Source organism: Aethalodelphis obliquidens, unplaced genomic scaffold, assembly GCF_003676395.1.
Source record: "Aethalodelphis obliquidens isolate GAN/ISIS:26980383/991018 unplaced genomic scaffold, ASM367639v1 scaffold26, whole genome shotgun sequence".
Lineage (NCBI taxonomy): Eukaryota > Metazoa > Chordata > Mammalia > Artiodactyla > Delphinidae > Aethalodelphis > Aethalodelphis obliquidens.
The window spans coordinates 17242400-17261185 of NW_020837970.1; the positions used below are offsets into that span (position 1 = coordinate 17242400).

At 36.1% G+C, this 18786-nt stretch overlaps 2 protein-coding genes across 5 annotated transcripts in view; one reads left to right on the plus strand and one right to left on the minus strand.

Annotated features, from left to right (window-relative positions):
* Positions 1-18786, minus strand: part of UACA (uveal autoantigen with coiled-coil domains and ankyrin repeats) — a 99944-nt gene that overhangs the window by 35593 nt on the left and 45565 nt on the right. For 3 of the 4 annotated variants that reach the window (XM_027123490.1, XM_027123489.1, XM_027123487.1), the window contains exons 2-3: positions 6411-6544; positions 2076-2164 (exon numbers count right to left, since the gene is read on the minus strand). In XM_027123490.1, the coding sequence (XP_026979291.1) occupies positions 2076-2164; positions 6411-6508 (187 nt within the window). In that variant the 5' untranslated portion in view covers positions 6509-6544. Of the gene's footprint in view, positions 1-2075; positions 2165-6410; positions 6545-8683; positions 9109-18786 lie in introns of those variants that run through there. The other variant, XM_027123488.1, reaches the window with a different exon arrangement.
* LOC113629197 (ubiquitin-conjugating enzyme E2 N-like) lies at positions 14944-17023 on the plus strand. The gene is given in 2 exon segments (XM_027123491.1): positions 14944-16306; positions 16308-17023. Coding segments are annotated over 2 exon segments (447 nt in total). The 5' UTR covers positions 14944-15998; the 3' UTR covers positions 16447-17023.

Sequence of the window (18786 nt, forward strand, 5' to 3'; positions counted from 1 at the left end):
TTGAACAGGTAACATATTCAACCACTCCTAAACATCCTCTACAAATAAGTCAGATGTAACAATTTCAAATTTCAATTTGCTACTGGTCATGGACAAACTTTCTAGAAACATTTCACATCCTGAAAAGTGACTAGAATAACTGGTGCTTACATGAGAAGTAAGAGAGAGCATGGAGTGGATAGTGAGGATAGACACAGTGGCAACAGTCCCTGGTGTTTACCAAAACGCCACAGAAACTTGGTCACATTAAAATGTCAGGTCAGGGCTAAGGAAATACCAAATCCAGCCACTTGAGATAGGACAGCAAAAAATCATGGAAATATCACATCTAAAGCATATCACCCTGAATTATATCAAAGGCGCGTACCTGGCAAGACCTGGGTCACAAATACCTCAAAACCACACTAACTTGAAATCTGGTTATTTTCAATCTACTTTTATATTGCTAGCAAATAAAGGAGTTAAGATAAAATACATAAAGATTGTTTAATCAAATTTTTATCAAATATCCACATCTGGATTATAACAAACAATATAACAGCAAATGAGACAAGGTCCTTGTTCTCAGGAAAGGACAACTCTAAAGACAAACATAATTAAACCCATCAATAAATACATGACTAAACAACAGCAAAAACAAAAGACAAAATGGGTAAAGCAAGGTATGCCAGAATGCAGTATATGAAAAGACGTCGTCTGCTGAGCTTGGGAAAGCATTTGAGCTTCATCTGCACTGAAGGAGGGAGGGCAAAAGTCACTTAGATTGGCCACTAGACCGAAATGTCCAGAGCAGAATGAACACAGACAAAAACAAGAAAGACACGTGTTTGAATTGGAATCAGCACAATAAATAAAGTCTTATGAATTCTGAAATGGTATGGTTAATCCAAAATTTCTAAAAATAAATATTCTTCTGCATCAGTGGAAAACATATATATAAGTAATAACAGCTTTTTGTTCATTCAAAGGTGGCAAATAAATTGAGTTTCATCTTCAATTAAGGTAACTTTAGGTAAAGCTTTTCCTCACTAACTCATTTGTGATCTCTCTCTCTCTCCCCGCTTGCCTTCCATTTCCAAACACAATGTTGGTTAACAGTAATGTATTTATTTGTCCATACATGGAGTCATAGGATAAAAATTAAAGTTGTTAAGGACATTCTCTGCTCTATGTCAGCTCCCGTATTTAACTGAATAACAAAGTAGAAGTGCAGAGAAATAAGCTGCCACAGGTCTCAGAGAACTGAGAATGATTGTCCAGATGACAGAAAACTAAAACACTGAAGAAAAGCAATAGCTTTATTCAAATACTTAAAATCTATCTTGTGATGTGCAGACAAACTTATGCTGTAATATTTTAAAAGACAGACATAGGTATGACTAAGTTTAAGCAGAAGGCCTGGTAAGAGACAGACTTAAACTGTCTATTAGAAATAATTTTTATAAACATAGCTAGCTAAACACAGATCAGGTCTCCTCATGAGGCATAATGGTTAAAAACACAAACTCTGACTGCGACTCATCCACTGAAAGACCCCGGGTGAGTCGCTTAACAGTGCAGTGCCTTGCAGTCTCATTGGCTTGATGTGAGGATAAAATGAGTTAGTACGTGTAAAGCACTTAGCAGAGTAGCTAAGTCTATGTTAAATAAGTGTCACCTCTTCTTGTTATGATCACTACTGGTGATGTTGTTATTATGAGACAGTTAGTTCCTCAACACAAGAAATGTCCAACCAAAAACCAAATGACCTCAGGACAGTGAGAATTCATATACTGAATAGTATATGAGTATAAACTAAATGGCCCCTAAAGGTTCTTCAGAGTCTGAGATTTTAGAATCCTGTAGCACTACCAAGACCAGCCCTAGACCTCAGGTCTCCAGCTGCTCATCCATTCGGTCATCCTTTCTGCTACATCCCCAGTACTTGCCCTCTCCCCCAGAGCAATACCCCAGTTAATTAGAAACAGAAAGTTAAGGACTTCTCTTTGTAAATCACACTTAGCTCTGATTTAGAGCATTGGCAGTGGACAATGCTTGTCTTCTCTGTTTGTAACTGACTATGGAGGCAAACGTACCTGCGGTGTCACTGGTTGTAATATCAATTCCATGTATGAGGATGGCATTCAAACACTCAAGATTCCCCTTTGAGGCTACAACATGAAAGCTAAACAAAAAGAAAATACTTGTTATGCCATGGAAACTACTCAAGGTCAACTTAAATGTTACATAAATGTCACCTTATATTCAATACTCACATACATACACACACGTGTGAACATGCATTTTAAAGGCTACGTTAGAACACCAATATATTTAATCCAAGAAAAAAGAAACCTATCTCATATTACTGAAAAACTCATTTTAATCCAAATTTACATTATTACCTCTATAGTTTATCATTTCAATAACAAAGGCACTGGTGTTTAGACCTTAATAAATGCACTGAAAAGTTTCTATCAGATTATTTTACTTAGTTTCAAATATACTGAAACCTCCAAAACAAATGAAGTTACAACGGAATGCTAAGGCGAAAGACAGATCAAAACACTTATCCATCTCTTTAGAATTATCATATTAAACCTGGCACAGAAAAGTCTTCAAAACAAGCTAAGCTACACTTGAAAGCCACAAAAGATCTGGCATCACCTTCTTCCTGAAGTACTACCACATTATTCTTCCTTTTACTCAGAGACCTGTACGACTGGTTCAAATTTCACACAAACAGAGTTGAACACGAAATAACTTTAAGCCATCAAGTACTCAAGATACATGATAAAATATCCCATTGTTTCTTTGATCATCTAATACTTTCTTAATCAATAAACATTTACAGAAATATTTTGTGTGCATTAAGAACTGACATTGTAAGTAAATACTGTAGGACTTGTTGGCAAAGGACATTGAACTCAGGTCCTAAACGAGTACCGTACCCATCGTGAAGTTGCCAGGAGGTAAAGGCTCAGCAAGGTGCCTGGATACAGACACACTTGGCAGCACACTCCCTGTCGGGGTCTTCCCTAACCATACCATTTGAAAATTTTACATTTCCCCATCCGCTGCAACCTTAGTACTCCTAGCTTCCCCATCCTGGCCTTCATTATTCTAAATAGAATTACACATTTTCTAATACTATATATAAATTCAAGGTTTATTTTCTTTATGGTCTATTAATCTTTTCCTACTCAACTAACTAGATGAAAGCGGGAATTCTTGTCTGTTCTGTTTCCTATTATATTCCCAGAACCAATGAAAGTACCAGACAGATGATGCATCCTCAAATATCTGAATAACTGAATGCTTAGAGACAAAATCTGGAGATAGCTAGCAAATTCATTTCCAGATATTACAACACTAGTTATGCCTCTATTAGTATTATAAGGGATATAAATGCAAACTAGAGACTGAGCACTACTAAGTAAAGTAAACCAGGTTTGTGTAAAGTTTGAATTAGAGAGAAAGAGATGTTTCTGATAAAAGGAATATAGTGTTCTTAAAAGTCTGATAAGTTCTCCTTAAATTGCTATAAGGCTGAGGGTATCAATCTCTTTGCAACACTGAAGTGGGGAATTATACTATGCAATGCACCATGAGAACCTTTTGAGGAATGGTAATTTCCATCAAGCAAAGGTTTTTAGTCTTCCAACAATCTTGGGGATCTCATTTATTGTCTGCTTGTTTTCATTTCTTAGCTCACAAAATCTGAAAGACTTCTTTCTTCAAAATAACTCAACATTATACTGATGATGCACTTAAAAGGGCAGAAATCACAGCAAATCTACAATGCATTATTAATACTGTTGTGCTATAAATAGTAGATGTGCTTCAGAAAGAAGATATATCAATCATTAAATTGTATGCAGAGTTGCAAAGGAAATTTGGAAAACTGCTTTATAGAAATACTCTTTTTCAATTAAAAAAATCAACTTTAAGTTTTCGTTTTTTAAACAAGACAAGTACTTTTACTTCTATAATAGGAGATCCAGGTAATATGGACAGTCCCCACCTCTGAGGACAACTAGAAGAGCTTCATAAAAAATAATGCATCTGCTTGAAGGTGTCAGTAGGCTAACAAGACAGTGAAAAATTACTAGGCCAGTATGCAGGGAAGGACAGAGGCCCAGAGAGGTGAGCTTGGTATTTGGGGCTACTTTTTGTCTAGGAGCATTTGCTGATTCCAGAGAAAACAGCTGGGAGGCTGAACAGTACTTTTGACAGCCTGAGGGGATGGGGAGACAGGAATTGGAATCCATGGCTCTCCAAGTGGCAGTGAAGCTTCTTGGTGAACCTGCCCCATTTTGCCTGGGCAAAGGGCTACACCCTAGGAAAGAGGCAAACAGGAAGAAAACAGATCCTTGCAGTGACTATGGCTAGGCCTCAAATATTTCATTTTTGAAATTGGATAGAGGTCAAGAAGGACATGTTACTTTTGTCTTAAAATTTCAAAAACTGAAAACCAAAAAAATCATTCAAAATAACATTATTTTTATAATTACAGAAAATATATTTGTAATATGTCTTATACTTGACTAAATATAAAATGCTTTAATTAAGAAAGAATACAGTTTGTGTGTGAGTAACAAAAGGAAAATATTTTATCCTATGAATCCCAGAAAGAATTCTACTTCCTACAGTGAAAACCTCAGAAACTAATACTACTCAAATATTTCACAAACTAAAGTTCATTGTTAATCAAATTACACCAGATTTTCATAATTCTGACCATTAATACAAATAATTTCCCTCAAAGTTGAACCTTAGATCAAAAAAACCTGAACAAAAACTCAAGTAATCATTCTTTCAAAACATTCAAAGCATGGACGGACAGAACTGAAGAAATTAGGTTTCACTGAAGATTTTCATCCCAAAGAAGATCCTTTTATCTTTTAACATCTTGGCATTTTGGAAAAAAAAAATGAAAAACAGTCAGTTTTAGATATTAAATTTTCACTATTTATACTGTGAGCCCTATAAATGGTTTAAAATTAGCAAAAATAGCAGCAGGACTCAAAATAACCAGTTTCTGTAGCTATCAAATTGCCTACTTGATAAAACTGAAACAGTATAAAAAAATTGGAACTTCTCAAACTTTATTGCTCTTATGAACAACTTAAAGTCATGCTTTGCTATTTTCACTATACTTAAATATCTAAGCATTCTAAGGTAGTGACCTACATCAAACATTAACTATCCACTTCTTAATATTCATTTCTATATTTAGTATCTGGTTTCCAGTTATAATAGTCTAAAAAAAAACTTACGCAAGTATAAGGCGGAGAGGAATTTTAGGAAACGAGACTTTTCACCTCTAATTTTGGAAGGTTTCCCAGATAAGGTTTTAACTGCTATATTTATAGAGGGTAGTAACAGAAGCTAGATCTACCCTTTAACCCAACTGCTCCCCATCCTCAACAGGAAGAGAAATGATAAAGACTGGGGAGAGGTGAGAGAAAAGATGCCTGGTTCATAAGCATGTAAAGTCCTCAGTAACAAAAGCAAAAGGGTAGGATCACTACCTGTATCTCCCTAAGTCACACTAGTCATTCTGCCTCCCTACTGCCTGAAACATTCTCATTTAAATTAATTACCCAAATATAAAAATGGATTGGGGGTTAAGAGGAAAAGGCAGTGTAATTTACAGAACTCTTCCAAGACAGAAAACTGGGGTTTACATCACAGACCTGTGATTTTTTTTTTTTTTTTTTTGGCTGCATTGGGTCTTCCTTGCTGCGTGTGGGCTTTCTGTAGTTGTGGCGAACGGGCTTTTCATTGCAGTGGCTTCTCTTGTTGTGGAGCACAGGCTCTAGGTGCGCAGGCTTCAGTAGTTATAGCACGCAGGCTCAGTAGCTGTGGCTCGCGGGCTCTAGAGTGCAGGCTCAGTAGTTGTGGCTCACGGGCTTAGCTGCTCTGCGGCATGTGGGATCTTCCCGGACCAGGGCTCGAACCCGTGTCCCCTGCCTTGGCAGGTGGATTCTTAACTACTGCGCCATGAGGGAAGCCCAGACCTGTGACTTTTAATGAGACTAGACCAAGTTATTTAACCTCTGTAAACTTTTTCCTACTTTTTTCAAAGGGCCACTGCGAGGATCAAATATGATAAGGAGTATAAAAAAGCTTATAAACAAAATTGCACCGAATAAAAATGCACCAAATAACCCAAGCTATGGTTTGCCACAGCGTCCAAACAATTAGACCACTGGGTAGTATTTTAGTATTCTTTCTCTCACTTGAAAATCTTTCATATTGAGAACAATTATTAGTCCAAATTGTTTGAAAGTGATGTTGAAAGATTTTATAGTGTGGGTTTTGATAAAGGTTTTTTTAATTAAATGTTGATAACCATAATTCACAAATTTCATTTGTATCCCAAGGGTCTACCCAAATTTCCTTTAGGGAATTATCGTAATACTCACGCAGATCTGCCTTCCACATCTAGTTTGCCTGGATTGACCCCCTTTTTAGCAAGGATTGAGGACACTTTTTCTACATCTCCCCTTTCTGCTGCTTTCATCAATCGGTCATCATATTTGTTCCAATCTGCTGCTTGCTACAAAAAAGAAAAAAAGAATGTAAACATGGCATACTATATATATTAGTAAGACTTTCGAAAGAAGGGGAGAAAAATAAAGAGAAGGGAAAGCAGTTAATGTATAATACATCACTCAGTTACCAGCTGCACCCCAAATTTCCTTGTCCCTGCTGTTCCAACGTCACAAAAAGAACCTTTCCAAAACACCTGATGTACAAGAAATATTTTAATTATACTTTTGAGAAAAAGGATGTCTCTCATGTTTTCTGCCCTGTTTTCTTTGCCATCAGAGCAGAGAAAGATTGAACACCTACCCTGTTCCAGGCATGAATGACTCGAACGACCCTAGTAAACTAGAATTATCATCCTCACTTAACAGATGAGAAAAATCAAGACTCCAGGGACATTAAACGACTCAAGCAGCCAAGCTCAATCGAGATTTCTCATGACTTCAAGAATCAGTGTGCTCTTTTTTTTCCTATTCTGTAATTCATGCTTTCAGATTTGGCTCTGATTATCTCCCAAGACCCTTAGACACAGTGGAATTCTGCACACCTTTTAAGAACCCCACCACCACTACTCACTTAAAAGGCACTGTTTGAAATATAATTATGGAGACAAATTACACACACGTACACTCAAGAGAAAAAGCAATCCATTATGCTTATACGTTAGGATAAAAAGAAACTTCTACAAAGAATAAAATGAAAAAAAAAGACTCTAAAGTACTAACTACTTAAAAATTCTAAAATTATAGGATCACAGATGACTTTCATTTTCTTCCTTCTTTACATTCAACATATATTGCTTTTGTTAAAAAAGATTTTTTATTTCAACAAAAACAGTGCATGTGTATTTAAAAGGAAGCTCAAAGGCAATTTTTTTATAGGAGAATGTATCACATGATGTATATTTTAATTATATCAAGGTTATCTTTAGCTTTGATTGGATAAAATATATTCAAGACATTCTGAAGCCAATAACTTCAACCTTTTCTTAGTAAGTAGAAATGTAGAACTCAGCACTAAAATATACATTATTTAAACAAGTAAGGTTTTAGCCTTTTAAAATTCTATACAGTAAACTTATTGCTAAATTCTTTGCTAAGTCCAGCATCATTTCTAGAACAAAAAAAGATGTACATATTTTTCACTTAACTTACAAAGCAATTCCTATATCCACAAACACCATAACAAATTTCTGGGTGCGGGGAGGGGGTAATGAATCACTTAAATGAAGCATATCCTCTAAATGCTGGATCAGTATGATTATTTTATATCTACTATCCCCTCTAAACCAGAAAAAAAGAAAGCAACCAATTTTCTAGCTAAATAAGCAATGCATTCATTAAATACTTGAAGTGAAAAATATAAAAACTGAATATGAAAAAAGATAAATACATTAAAATTTTAACCCACCCCTGAAATCTGATTCAAGTACCTACACAGACTTCAGAATTGTTGTCTCTAGTCAAATTTGGAGATGAACCCACTTCTTTCTAACCTGAAAAGTTCAAACTACCAACTATGAGTAGTGGCTAAGCCCTACTCACTGGCTCAAAGTCTAAACTACATTTTAGACATCCCCTTTCTTTAACTTTAAAACAAAACAATCAGTTTACTGACTCTAAATTGGGGAGTGGTAGTAGATGTAGGCTTTGTGTTTTCAAATGCCTAAGGGATTAAGTCACGTTTAGCACACAAACGCTTGCCCTAAATTGATTAGTTTATCCTTTTAGTTAGAACAACTCAACTTTATTTCCAGGTAAAGTCCTGGTGGAGAGAGCTATCTAAAACACTAAAACAATTGTAAAATCCAAAAGTTAGGCTCTTTAAAAGATAATTAAATGAGATTAAAGTCTCATATTATCCTGTGATTCTCAATTCTACTCCACTAAGCATTGTTTTCCATTTTGGTCCACTGTCAGTTAACAGAAATACTGCTCAATTATTAAGATTCTATTATATGCTTTTTAAACACAGAAAAAGAAACAAGAACTTTTGTTTTCGATCACTAACCCCAATCTGCTAATCAAATAAAGCAGAGAGAATATAATAGACAAAGAAACCAAAATTAATAAAACAGTACATTTTAAAAGAATACGGTTCGAAAAGCCTAGCCAAGACTCTTGTTACACTGGACTACAGGGATACCTACTCTGTTCTTAGGAGCACAAGAAAACCAACAGTTCATCATAGACAGGATTTAGTTTCTTGTTGCTAACAGCAAACTACTTCGCATTAAGTTACAAATCTCTGTAGCTCACAAAGCAAGCCCTCAGAGAAACGCCTAACAAGTGACTCGGTCCTTCCCGTTACAACTCTTCCTGTTCTGCAGTCTTCATGCTGGGCTACACTTAGCTTGGATCTCTAACGATATTTTCCTCGTCTTCAGAATCCTTCTCCGCCTTCATAACGCTTGAAAATTATCTTCCTTGCTGTGCAGCACTTGAGTAAGAGCAGTCCCCAAATCAGGTACTGTAACTCCTCCTATCTGTTATTCTTTAGAAGCTGTCTTTCAAAGCTGTCCCTTTTCAGGGACTCCACTGGAAAACTTCAACTCTGCATCCTGCCGCCTCAACACTGCAACACAGACCAGCATCTGTGCACGATAAAGCTGTCCACATCCGAATCATCCCGTAAGCAGTGTGTAGGCTGTCTCCCATTGGTCAGGATCTATTTTAGATTCCATAGGCCTTGACAGCTGACTGATAGATAGAGAAGAGCAGCTAAGAATATACTGTAAATTCATGCTTCTCCTCTGAGTAATAAACTTGAGGTCTGCTAGGGAAAAATGACTCAAACACACTGTAAAACATGCTTATTATATCAAAGCAACTTGCGTGACATCACGACAAAATTGTTAAGAGACAACTTGGGTTATTCCACAAAACAATATTTAAAACCAGTTTCAGTCTTAGGATCCTCTATCATGAAGTTATAATAACCTTGATAAACAGAATATAAAATTCTATTTTAAGCAAATGTGTCACACTTTAATTTAAGGAAACACACACACACAGAAACATTTTCAGATTTTCTCCATTTTCCTTGTACCCCTATCAGTCTCGTTCAGCATACAACCAGGTTTCAGCTTACAACTGCTGCCAGTCTGTCTCCTAACACGTTAAATGAGAAGAGCCAGAGGCACTGCCAAGACATTAAATAGTCTGCATTATGATGAATACTTTTCAACAAATTTTAAATTTAACTCAGTACTCTTAATTTCCAAGTTTAGCACCCTGCCTAATATAACAAGTAAATATTTTATAAGTGGAATCAAATTATCTAGATTCAGGGATTTTAACAAAGAAATAAAACGATTAAATACTAGAGGAGACAAATGCATAAATCACTGAGCAAGATTGTAAATAAAACTCCATTTGGGGACAAAGCAAACAACCTCTCCACATTCTCCATGATGCTTAACATGCTTGTACCACAACATTCCTTACATTATCAAGGATGGTGACAAATGTCTACAAGCTCCAGGGTGTTCTGTACCTCCTAGTTCCCACAGTAGCACGAGAGTACTTTACACTTCCTCCAAAAAGGCAGATTTGGGAAATCATTTCATGGGAATGCTAAACATCCCAACACAACTGTTTATAGGAAGGAGGTAACTCTATACTATAGATCATGCTGCCAGTTAAAAGTTCTGTTACGAATTTCATCAAGAAATCCATTTCCTACTATTTAAATTTAAAATATTAGGTACATATTCTAATTATAAAATATATAAGATCATATACCATAATGTTTTATTTTTGAAACAATGATTTTTTTTCCCCCAAAATCACATTAGACATCACAATGGATTCTGGCTGGACCCAGTGACTCCACCCACTCCATTTCACCAGTCTTCAGAGGAAATCTGGGTGGGATAGAACTCAGGCCCTGTCCTTTGGTTAACAAAGCAAGCACATTCTTTCTATATATAGGACAGCAAAGGCAAAGGAAATAAAAAGACAGGGGGAGATCTGTAATGTGTAATAAAAGCCATATATGGAGCTGTCTGTGCTAAGGCTCAGGAGATGGGATTTATGTGCCCTCCTATTCTGCGGATATGCAGAACCTCCCCAGCCTCTGTGACTTACTCTCTTGTCCCTACTCTCGCTCCTGCCTTCCCAGGTATTTCCCAAGAGCTCTAAGCAAATTCCCACCTCTGCTGTCCCGTGTCTGTAAGGTTCTTCCCTCACCTTCGTTCTGGTTCTTCTTAAATATCACTGCGTTAGAGGGCTTCTCAAACCTCTGTATCTAAACAGTACCAGCCCCATTCTACCCTTGCCACTCTTTATCTTTCTGCCCTGTTTCACTTATCTTCATAATAGTTATCAGTATCTGCCCTTATATCATATGTTTACCTGCTTATCAGCTTAATGCCTGTTTCTGGTATTTACTTCAAAAGAAATCAGAATAATCAGGGGGACAGATTGAATTCAACAGCACATTAAAAGGATTATACACCATGACTAAGTGGGATTTATTCTTGGAATGCAAGGACAGTTCATCACATGAAAATTGATCAATGTTATACACCACATTAACTGACTTAAGGACAAAAGTCCATGTAATGGACTTAAGGACAAAAGTCCAACTAATGTAGAAATATCATTAAATAAGATTTAAAATCTTTCATGATAAAAACACTCAAAAAACTGGAAATAGAAGGAAATTACCTCAACATAATATGGTAATATATGGGGGCTTCCTTGGCAGCACAGTGGTTGAGAATCTGTCTGCTAATGCAGGGGACACAGGTTCGAGCCCTGGTCTGGGAGGATTCCACATGCCACGAAGCAACTAGGCCCGTGAGCCACAACTACTGAGCCTGCGCGTCTGGAGCCTGTGCTCTGCAACAAGAGAGGCCGCGATAGTGAGATGCCCGTGCACCGCGATGAAGAGTGGCCCCCGCTTGCCACAACTAGAGAAAGCCCTCGCACAGAAACGAAGACCCAACACAGCAAAAATTAATTAATTAATTAATAAACTCCTACCCCCAACATCTTTTTTAAAATAATAATAATAATGGTAATATATAAAAAGCACATAGCTAACATCATATCAATGGTGAAACACTTATCCTCTAAGACCAGGAACAAGATAAGGATTCTCACTCTCACCATTTTTATTCAACATAGTATTAGAAGTCCTACCCAGAACAATTAGACAAGAAAAGGAAATAAAAGGTATCCAAATTGGAAAGGAAGAGGTAAAATTATCTCTGTTTGCAGATGCCATGATGTTATACATAGAAAACCCTAAAAATTCCACAAGAAAAAGAAACTGTTAGAACTAATAAATGAATTCAGCACAGTTACAGGATACAAAATCAACACACGATAATCAATTGTGCTTCTATATACACTAACAATGAGCAATCCAGAAATAAAATTAAGAAAACAATTCCACTTACAATAGCATCAAAAATAATACAATAATGGGGATATATGTATACTTATAGCTGATTCACTTTGTTATACAGCAGAAACTAACACAACATTGTAAAGCAATTATACTCCAATAAAGATGTTAAAAACAAAAACACTAACTTGAAAAAAATAATAATAATACAATAACTAGGAATAAACCTAACCAAGGAAGTGAAAGACCTGTATACCAAAAACTACAAAACATTACTGAAAGAAATTAGAGAAGACACAAATAATAGAAAGACAGTTTGTGTTCAGCTTGGAAGACTTACTATTGTTAAATGTCAATACTACTCGAAGCAATCCACAGATTCAACACAATCTCTATCAAAATTCCAAAGGCATTTTTTTCAGAAATAGAAAAATCCAGCCTAAAATTCATACTGCCTTTCAGGGGAAACCAAATAGCCAAATAATCTTGAAAAAGAAAAACAAAGTTGGAGGTCTCACACTTCCTGATTTCAAAATATATTACAAAGCTACAGTAATCAAAACAGTATGGGGGGGGGGGCTTCCCTGGTGGTGCAGTGGTTGAGAGTCTACCTGCCAATACAGGGGACACAGGTTCGTGCCCCGGTCCGGGAAGATCCCACGTGCCGCGGAGCAGCTAGGCCCATGAGCCATGGCTGCTAAGCCTGTGCATCCGGAGCCTGTGCTCCGCAACGGGAGAGGCCACAACAGTGAAAGGCCCGCATACCGCAAAAAAAACAAAAAAAAACAAAACAAAAAAACAGTATGGTACTGGCATAGAGACTGATACTTAGATCAATGAAATAGAATAAAGAACCTAGAAATAAACCCTCACATATGTGGTCAAATGATCTTTGACAAGGGTGCGAAGGCCACTCAATGGGGAAAGGACAGTCTCTTCAACAAACGGTGTTGAGGAAACTGGATATCCACATGCAAAAGAATGAAATTGGGCCCTTATCTTACACCATATAGAAAAATTAATTCAAAATGATTAAAGGCTAAATTTAAAGACCTAAATTTAACATCTAAATATAAAACTCCTAGAAGAAAATATAGGGGAAAAGCTTCATGACTTTGGATTTAACGATTCCTTAGATATGACACCAAAAGCACAGGCAACAAAAGCAAAAATAGACAAATGGGACTACATCAAACTTAAAAACTTCTGTACATCAAAGGACACAGACAACAGAGTGAAAAGGCAACCTAAAGAATGGGAGAAAACATTTCCAAATCATATATCTGATGAAGGTTTAATATGCAGAATATGTAAAGAACTGTAACTCAATTATAAAGAAACAAATAACCCAATTAAAAATGGTCAAAGGACTTGAACGGACATTTCTCCAAAGACGATATACAAATGACCAACAAGCATATAAAAAGATGCTCAGCATCATTAAATTAGAGAAATGCAAATCAAAATCATAATGAGATATCACTTCACACCCATTAGGATGGCTACTATCAAAAAAATAGAAATAGTAAGTGTTGACAAGGATGTGGAGAAACTGGAACCCTTGGGCACTGTTGGTGGGAATGAAAAATGGTGCAACCACTATGGAAAACAAGACGGAGGCTCCTCAAAAAATTAAAAATAGAACTACCATAAGATCCAGCAATCCCTTTTCTGGGTATATATCTGAATGAATTGAAAGTAGGGCCTCAAAGAGGTATTTGCACACCCATGTTCACTGCAGCATAATTCACAATAGCCAAGAGGTGGAAGCAACCCAAATATCCATTGATAGATGAATGGATAAACAAAATGCGGTATATACATGCAATGGAATATGAATCAGGCATAAAAAGGAAGGAAATTCTGTCACATGCTACACCATAGATGAATCTTTAGGACATTATGCTAAGTGAAATAAATCCCAGCCCCCCAAAGATAAACACTGTATGATTCCACTTATATGAGGTATCCAAAGTAGTCAAATTCATAGAAGCAAAATATAGAATGGTGGTTACCATGGTCTGGGGAAAGAGGAAAATGGGGAATTGTTGTTTAATGGATATAGCATTTCAGATTTGCAAGATGAAAACCTTCTGGTGATAATTTACACAACAATGTGCATATACTTAACACTACTGAAAGATTCACTTAAAAATGGTTAAGATGGTAAACTGTGTTTCTTTACCACAATTAAAAGTAAAAATAAAACAAAAGAAATGCAATCTCTCACAATATCATTAGCATGATTCATATCAATTAATAAACTTTTTAAAAACAAAATTAAGAGGGTGAGGATATACATGAAACAAGATTGGCCATAGGTTAATAACTGTTAAAGCTGAGTTACAGGCTCATTGGGGTTCATTATACTAAACTATTCTCTCAACTTCTGTATATTTCATGCACTTTTGATACATGGTCCAATAAATCTGATGTATAAACTTTTAAACTATATTACATGCTTATTACCAAGACCCTTCACTGATTCATTAATACGGCAGGAAATGCAGTATATATCCTTTCCACTCAGTCTTCTCTGGATTAAAATGAAGCTATTGTCATTCACAGCCATATACTTACAAGATGAGCCCTGTGCCATCGAATGAAAGCATTCTAAAAAGAAGCAGTTAAGTTTTTTAAAAAAGCATTAATGTTTACCACATATTATAATAAATATATTTCTATACTTCAGTACTGCACTGGTTTGAAAAGAAGATATTCATCAAACTCAGAATGCAGCAAGCCAACACATTTATGGTAAAAGTCAAAATACAGCTATTTCTAGAGAATAAATATAACATTCTAACACAAAGCAGTTATTTCACTAGGTAGAGCTAAATGGATGATAGCTTTAAACTAGATCACCATAAAGGAAATCACTTAAAAGTTCTGACAGTGATTCCCTCATATTAGCATCAACTGCAAATTTGTAACTTTTTCAGAAATTAAATGATATTTTAAAAACTTTTAAAGTGATTCACCTTCAATGTAGAAAATCTATAATATATTTAATTTTACATATAAAAACATAAATGACCTATAATTCCACCATGCAGAAAAAAATTACTAAAAATTTTGTATATTAAGCTCAAATTTCTTCTCTGTTAAAAGGTTTAATCAAAATTTTTTAAACATAAATAAGTCCAACAGTTGTTTCATTTATGCAATATTTAGGATAGAAGGTCTCCTGAGAAGAACTTTATAGATGCAAATAAACAAGTAGACTTTAAAATATACGCAAATTCATATAAAGTACTTACATATTTAAGGGATGGACTCAACAGACCACAGCTAATATGATTTGAAGACCAGTTTTAGACTCAAGGCAATTTTGGATACATTATCCAAAAGAGAAATATACAGGATTACCACAAAACTTTCATAGAAAACTGCTTAAAACCAAGAAAAGTCATGCTAAAGAAAAGTATCTAATTCACAGATCTTCATCATTTTGGTGTCATAGACCCCACTAAGATCTGATGAAAGCAATGGACCTTCTTTTAAAAATTATACATAAGCACAGAATCAGAAAAATTTACATTTATTTTCAGATTATTTCATTGACCTCCTCTCTACAAATATGGAGTCCATAAGCCCCAAGATCAAAAACCCCTAATATAGATAAGGAGAAGCAGCAAAAGAGCTTTGTCTTTTATATAATGTTTATAAACTAAGTACTGAATAACTGCCAAAAGATGGGATATTTGTTCAGTAAAAATTTACTGAGCATCTACGTGTAAAGGGATATGAATACTTGACTCAACATTCAAATATACATGACCATTTGATATGTGCTACACCACACGTTAGGTGCTGGATATATCATAGGGAACAAAACATACATGAGACCTGGCCTCAGGCAATTCACAGGAATAAAACCCAGTTACTTTCTTTAACTGATCTCACAATATGAAAAAGACACAGACATATATGTAAACATGGACATAATCATAATACACTGCTATAATACCACATTAATTACATGTAAGCTATAGAAGTAGTTCAAAAGAGGGAAATCAGAAAAAAATTTGTAGAAAAAAATGACTAAACTATCTACTAAAAGATGAGTAGGGAGACGAGACCAGAGGCTGAACTCTGGATCTGACAAGATGGCTGCGCTACCCCTCAGGATTATCAAGGAAACCCAGCGTTTGCTGTCAGAACCAGTTCCCGGCATTAAAGCAGAACCAGATGAGAGCAACACCCGTTATTTTCATGTGGTCATTGCTGAGCCTCAGGATTCCCCTTTTGAGGAAGGGGCTTTTAAACTTGAACTATTCCTTCCAGAAGAATACCCAATGGCAGCCTCTAAAGTATATTTCATGACTAAAATTTATCATCCTAATGTGGACAATTTGGGAAGAATATGTTTAGATATTTTGAAAGATCAGTGGTCCCCAGCACTGTAGATCTGCACAGATCCAGGCTTTGTGAAGTGCTCCCAATCCAGATGGTCCATTAGCAAATGATGTAGCGAAGCAGTGGAAGACCAATGAAGCCCAAGCCATAGAAACAGCTAGAGCATGGACTAGGCTATATGCCATGAATAATATTTAAATCAATCCGATCGTCAAGTGTGCATCCCTTCTCCAGTTCTGCCAAGACTTCTTCCTTTTTTGTTTGCATTCAATGGACACAGTTTTAGAAACATTACAGAATAAAAGCCCAGATATCTTCAGTCCTTTGATGATTAAATGTCCATCGGCAAATATGTCTTGTCCTGATTCACTGTTGTAAAGCATGAGCAGACGCTAGAAGTATCATCTGGATTGTTGCGAAACATTTAAAAGCAATGGCCCCTTTCTGCTTTTACGCATTTCCCCCATCATGGTTTAAGTAGAAAGCACTGTGAATGAAGGTAGTTGTCAGAGTTAGCTGCAGGGGGATAGGTTTTTCCTTTATTTTTTTTGGTGAGGGGGAAGTTAGTTTTATTTTAATTTTATGGGTTCCTTTCCCCCTTTTTTTGATGATCTAATTGCAGTGGTTAAAAGCAGCTAGCCAGTTCTTTAGAATATGCTCTCTAGCCAAGTCTAACTTTATTTAGATGCTGTAGATGGACAAGCTTGATTGTTTGAACCAAAATGGGAACACTGAACAAACATCACAACCCTCACTAATAACACTGTGACTTTGCTAAGTGTAGAATCCTCCCTTCAAAGAAAAAGCTTGTAACCATTTTGTATGGCTTGTCTGGAAACTTCTGTAAACCTTATGTTTTAGCAAAATATTTTTTGTTATTCTAAAAATCAAAAATAATATAAAAATAAAAGATGAGTAGAGAAATCACCAGGTATGAAATAGCACCACAAATTAGGAAACTAAACACAAATGTAGCCCTTTATGGTTTATGAAGCACTTCATAGTCATGATATATCAATTTAAAAATCTATTCACATATGACTCCCATACACATTTGCAACCCAGACTTCTCTATCTCCAGGCCCATGTATTCAAATATCTTCTTGACAATTCTTCTTCAGTGTCTTAAAAGTGTCTCCATGTCCCAAACTATAAACATGTTCTTCCTCCTGAAATCTGATCCTATTCCAAGTTTCACTAACACAGTAAATGATACCATGATCCATCTAGTTGTACAAGACAGAAACCTAGAAATGAGTCTTGACACCTGACTCACCAAATCCCAGTGACTTTACCTCCCCATTATTACTCAAATCCACCAGCTCATCTCCAGGTCCATCGACATTACCCTACTTCAAGTTAGCACCATTCCTTACCAGGATGACTGCATTAATCTCCTAAACAGTCTGTCTATATTCATTCCAGCCCCTTCCCTTGGATTCTCCACACTGTAGCCAGAGTGATTTTCAAAATGAAAACCTAATCATACCACCACCACTACACCACTCCCTTCCAAATACCCTCTCCCACCTCGCTTAAAATCCTTCAGTGGTTTTCTGTTCTTGTAGGAGACAGACAAATTCCTTTATGATGTCTACAAATCCCTGAATGGTGTTACCCCTACTACCTCCCTCAGCCCCATCATATGAAATGCTAACAGTGTTTCTCATATTATATGTGCAGAAATTGAGTCACTAGGAGATTACGGGATTTCGTATAAGGCAATTGCAGTTAGTTGCAGAATGATTAGAGAATCCTATTGTTATGACTTGTTGTCCAGTCCTTTCCACTAATTAAGCTATTTCCATTTCTCAAATCATCTGAAAATAAATCTTTGATGTAAAAATGCAAGTATCTTTAAAAAATTTAAACATCATAAACTTAGCTGTCCTTTACAGCAAAAAAAAGGGACAAAAATTTCTACATTTGCATATGCAAACTTTAATGAAGCACCTACTACATGTCATGCATGGCACTAGGGATATAGAAGTGAGTTAGACAGCCAAAGTCTCTCTCCTTTTTTAAACTACTTTATTAAAGTATCATTGACATGTAAAAAGCAGTACACATTTAATGTATACAACTCCATGAATTTGAGAATAAGTCTATTCCAGTGAAACCACCACCACCATCAAGGCCATAAACATATCAAAGTCTCTCTTCTAATGGAATCTGATGTTCTAAAGGAACAAAATAGGGTTAAACAACTAAGGAAAAAAAAAAAAAAACTATCAGGTGAGAATTGGGAAGGAGATGCGATGGAATGCTGGGGATAGATTATTGGGTTGGGTAACCCAGAAACTTCTGAGAAGGTGATATTGAAGATGGTATCTGAGTGAAAAGGAAGAGCCAGTCTGAGAGAATTTACATTTCAGAAAAGAACAAGCAATGAAGTGAGTTTGGCATGGTTGAAAGAAGGCCAGTTTAGCTGACTAATAATGAGTAAGAGGGATCACGGGATGAGGAGGGGGAGGGGGGCAGGCACTACCAGATCTAAAATGTGAGTTTCCCCAGTTTTGTCATCAAAATTTTTCAAAA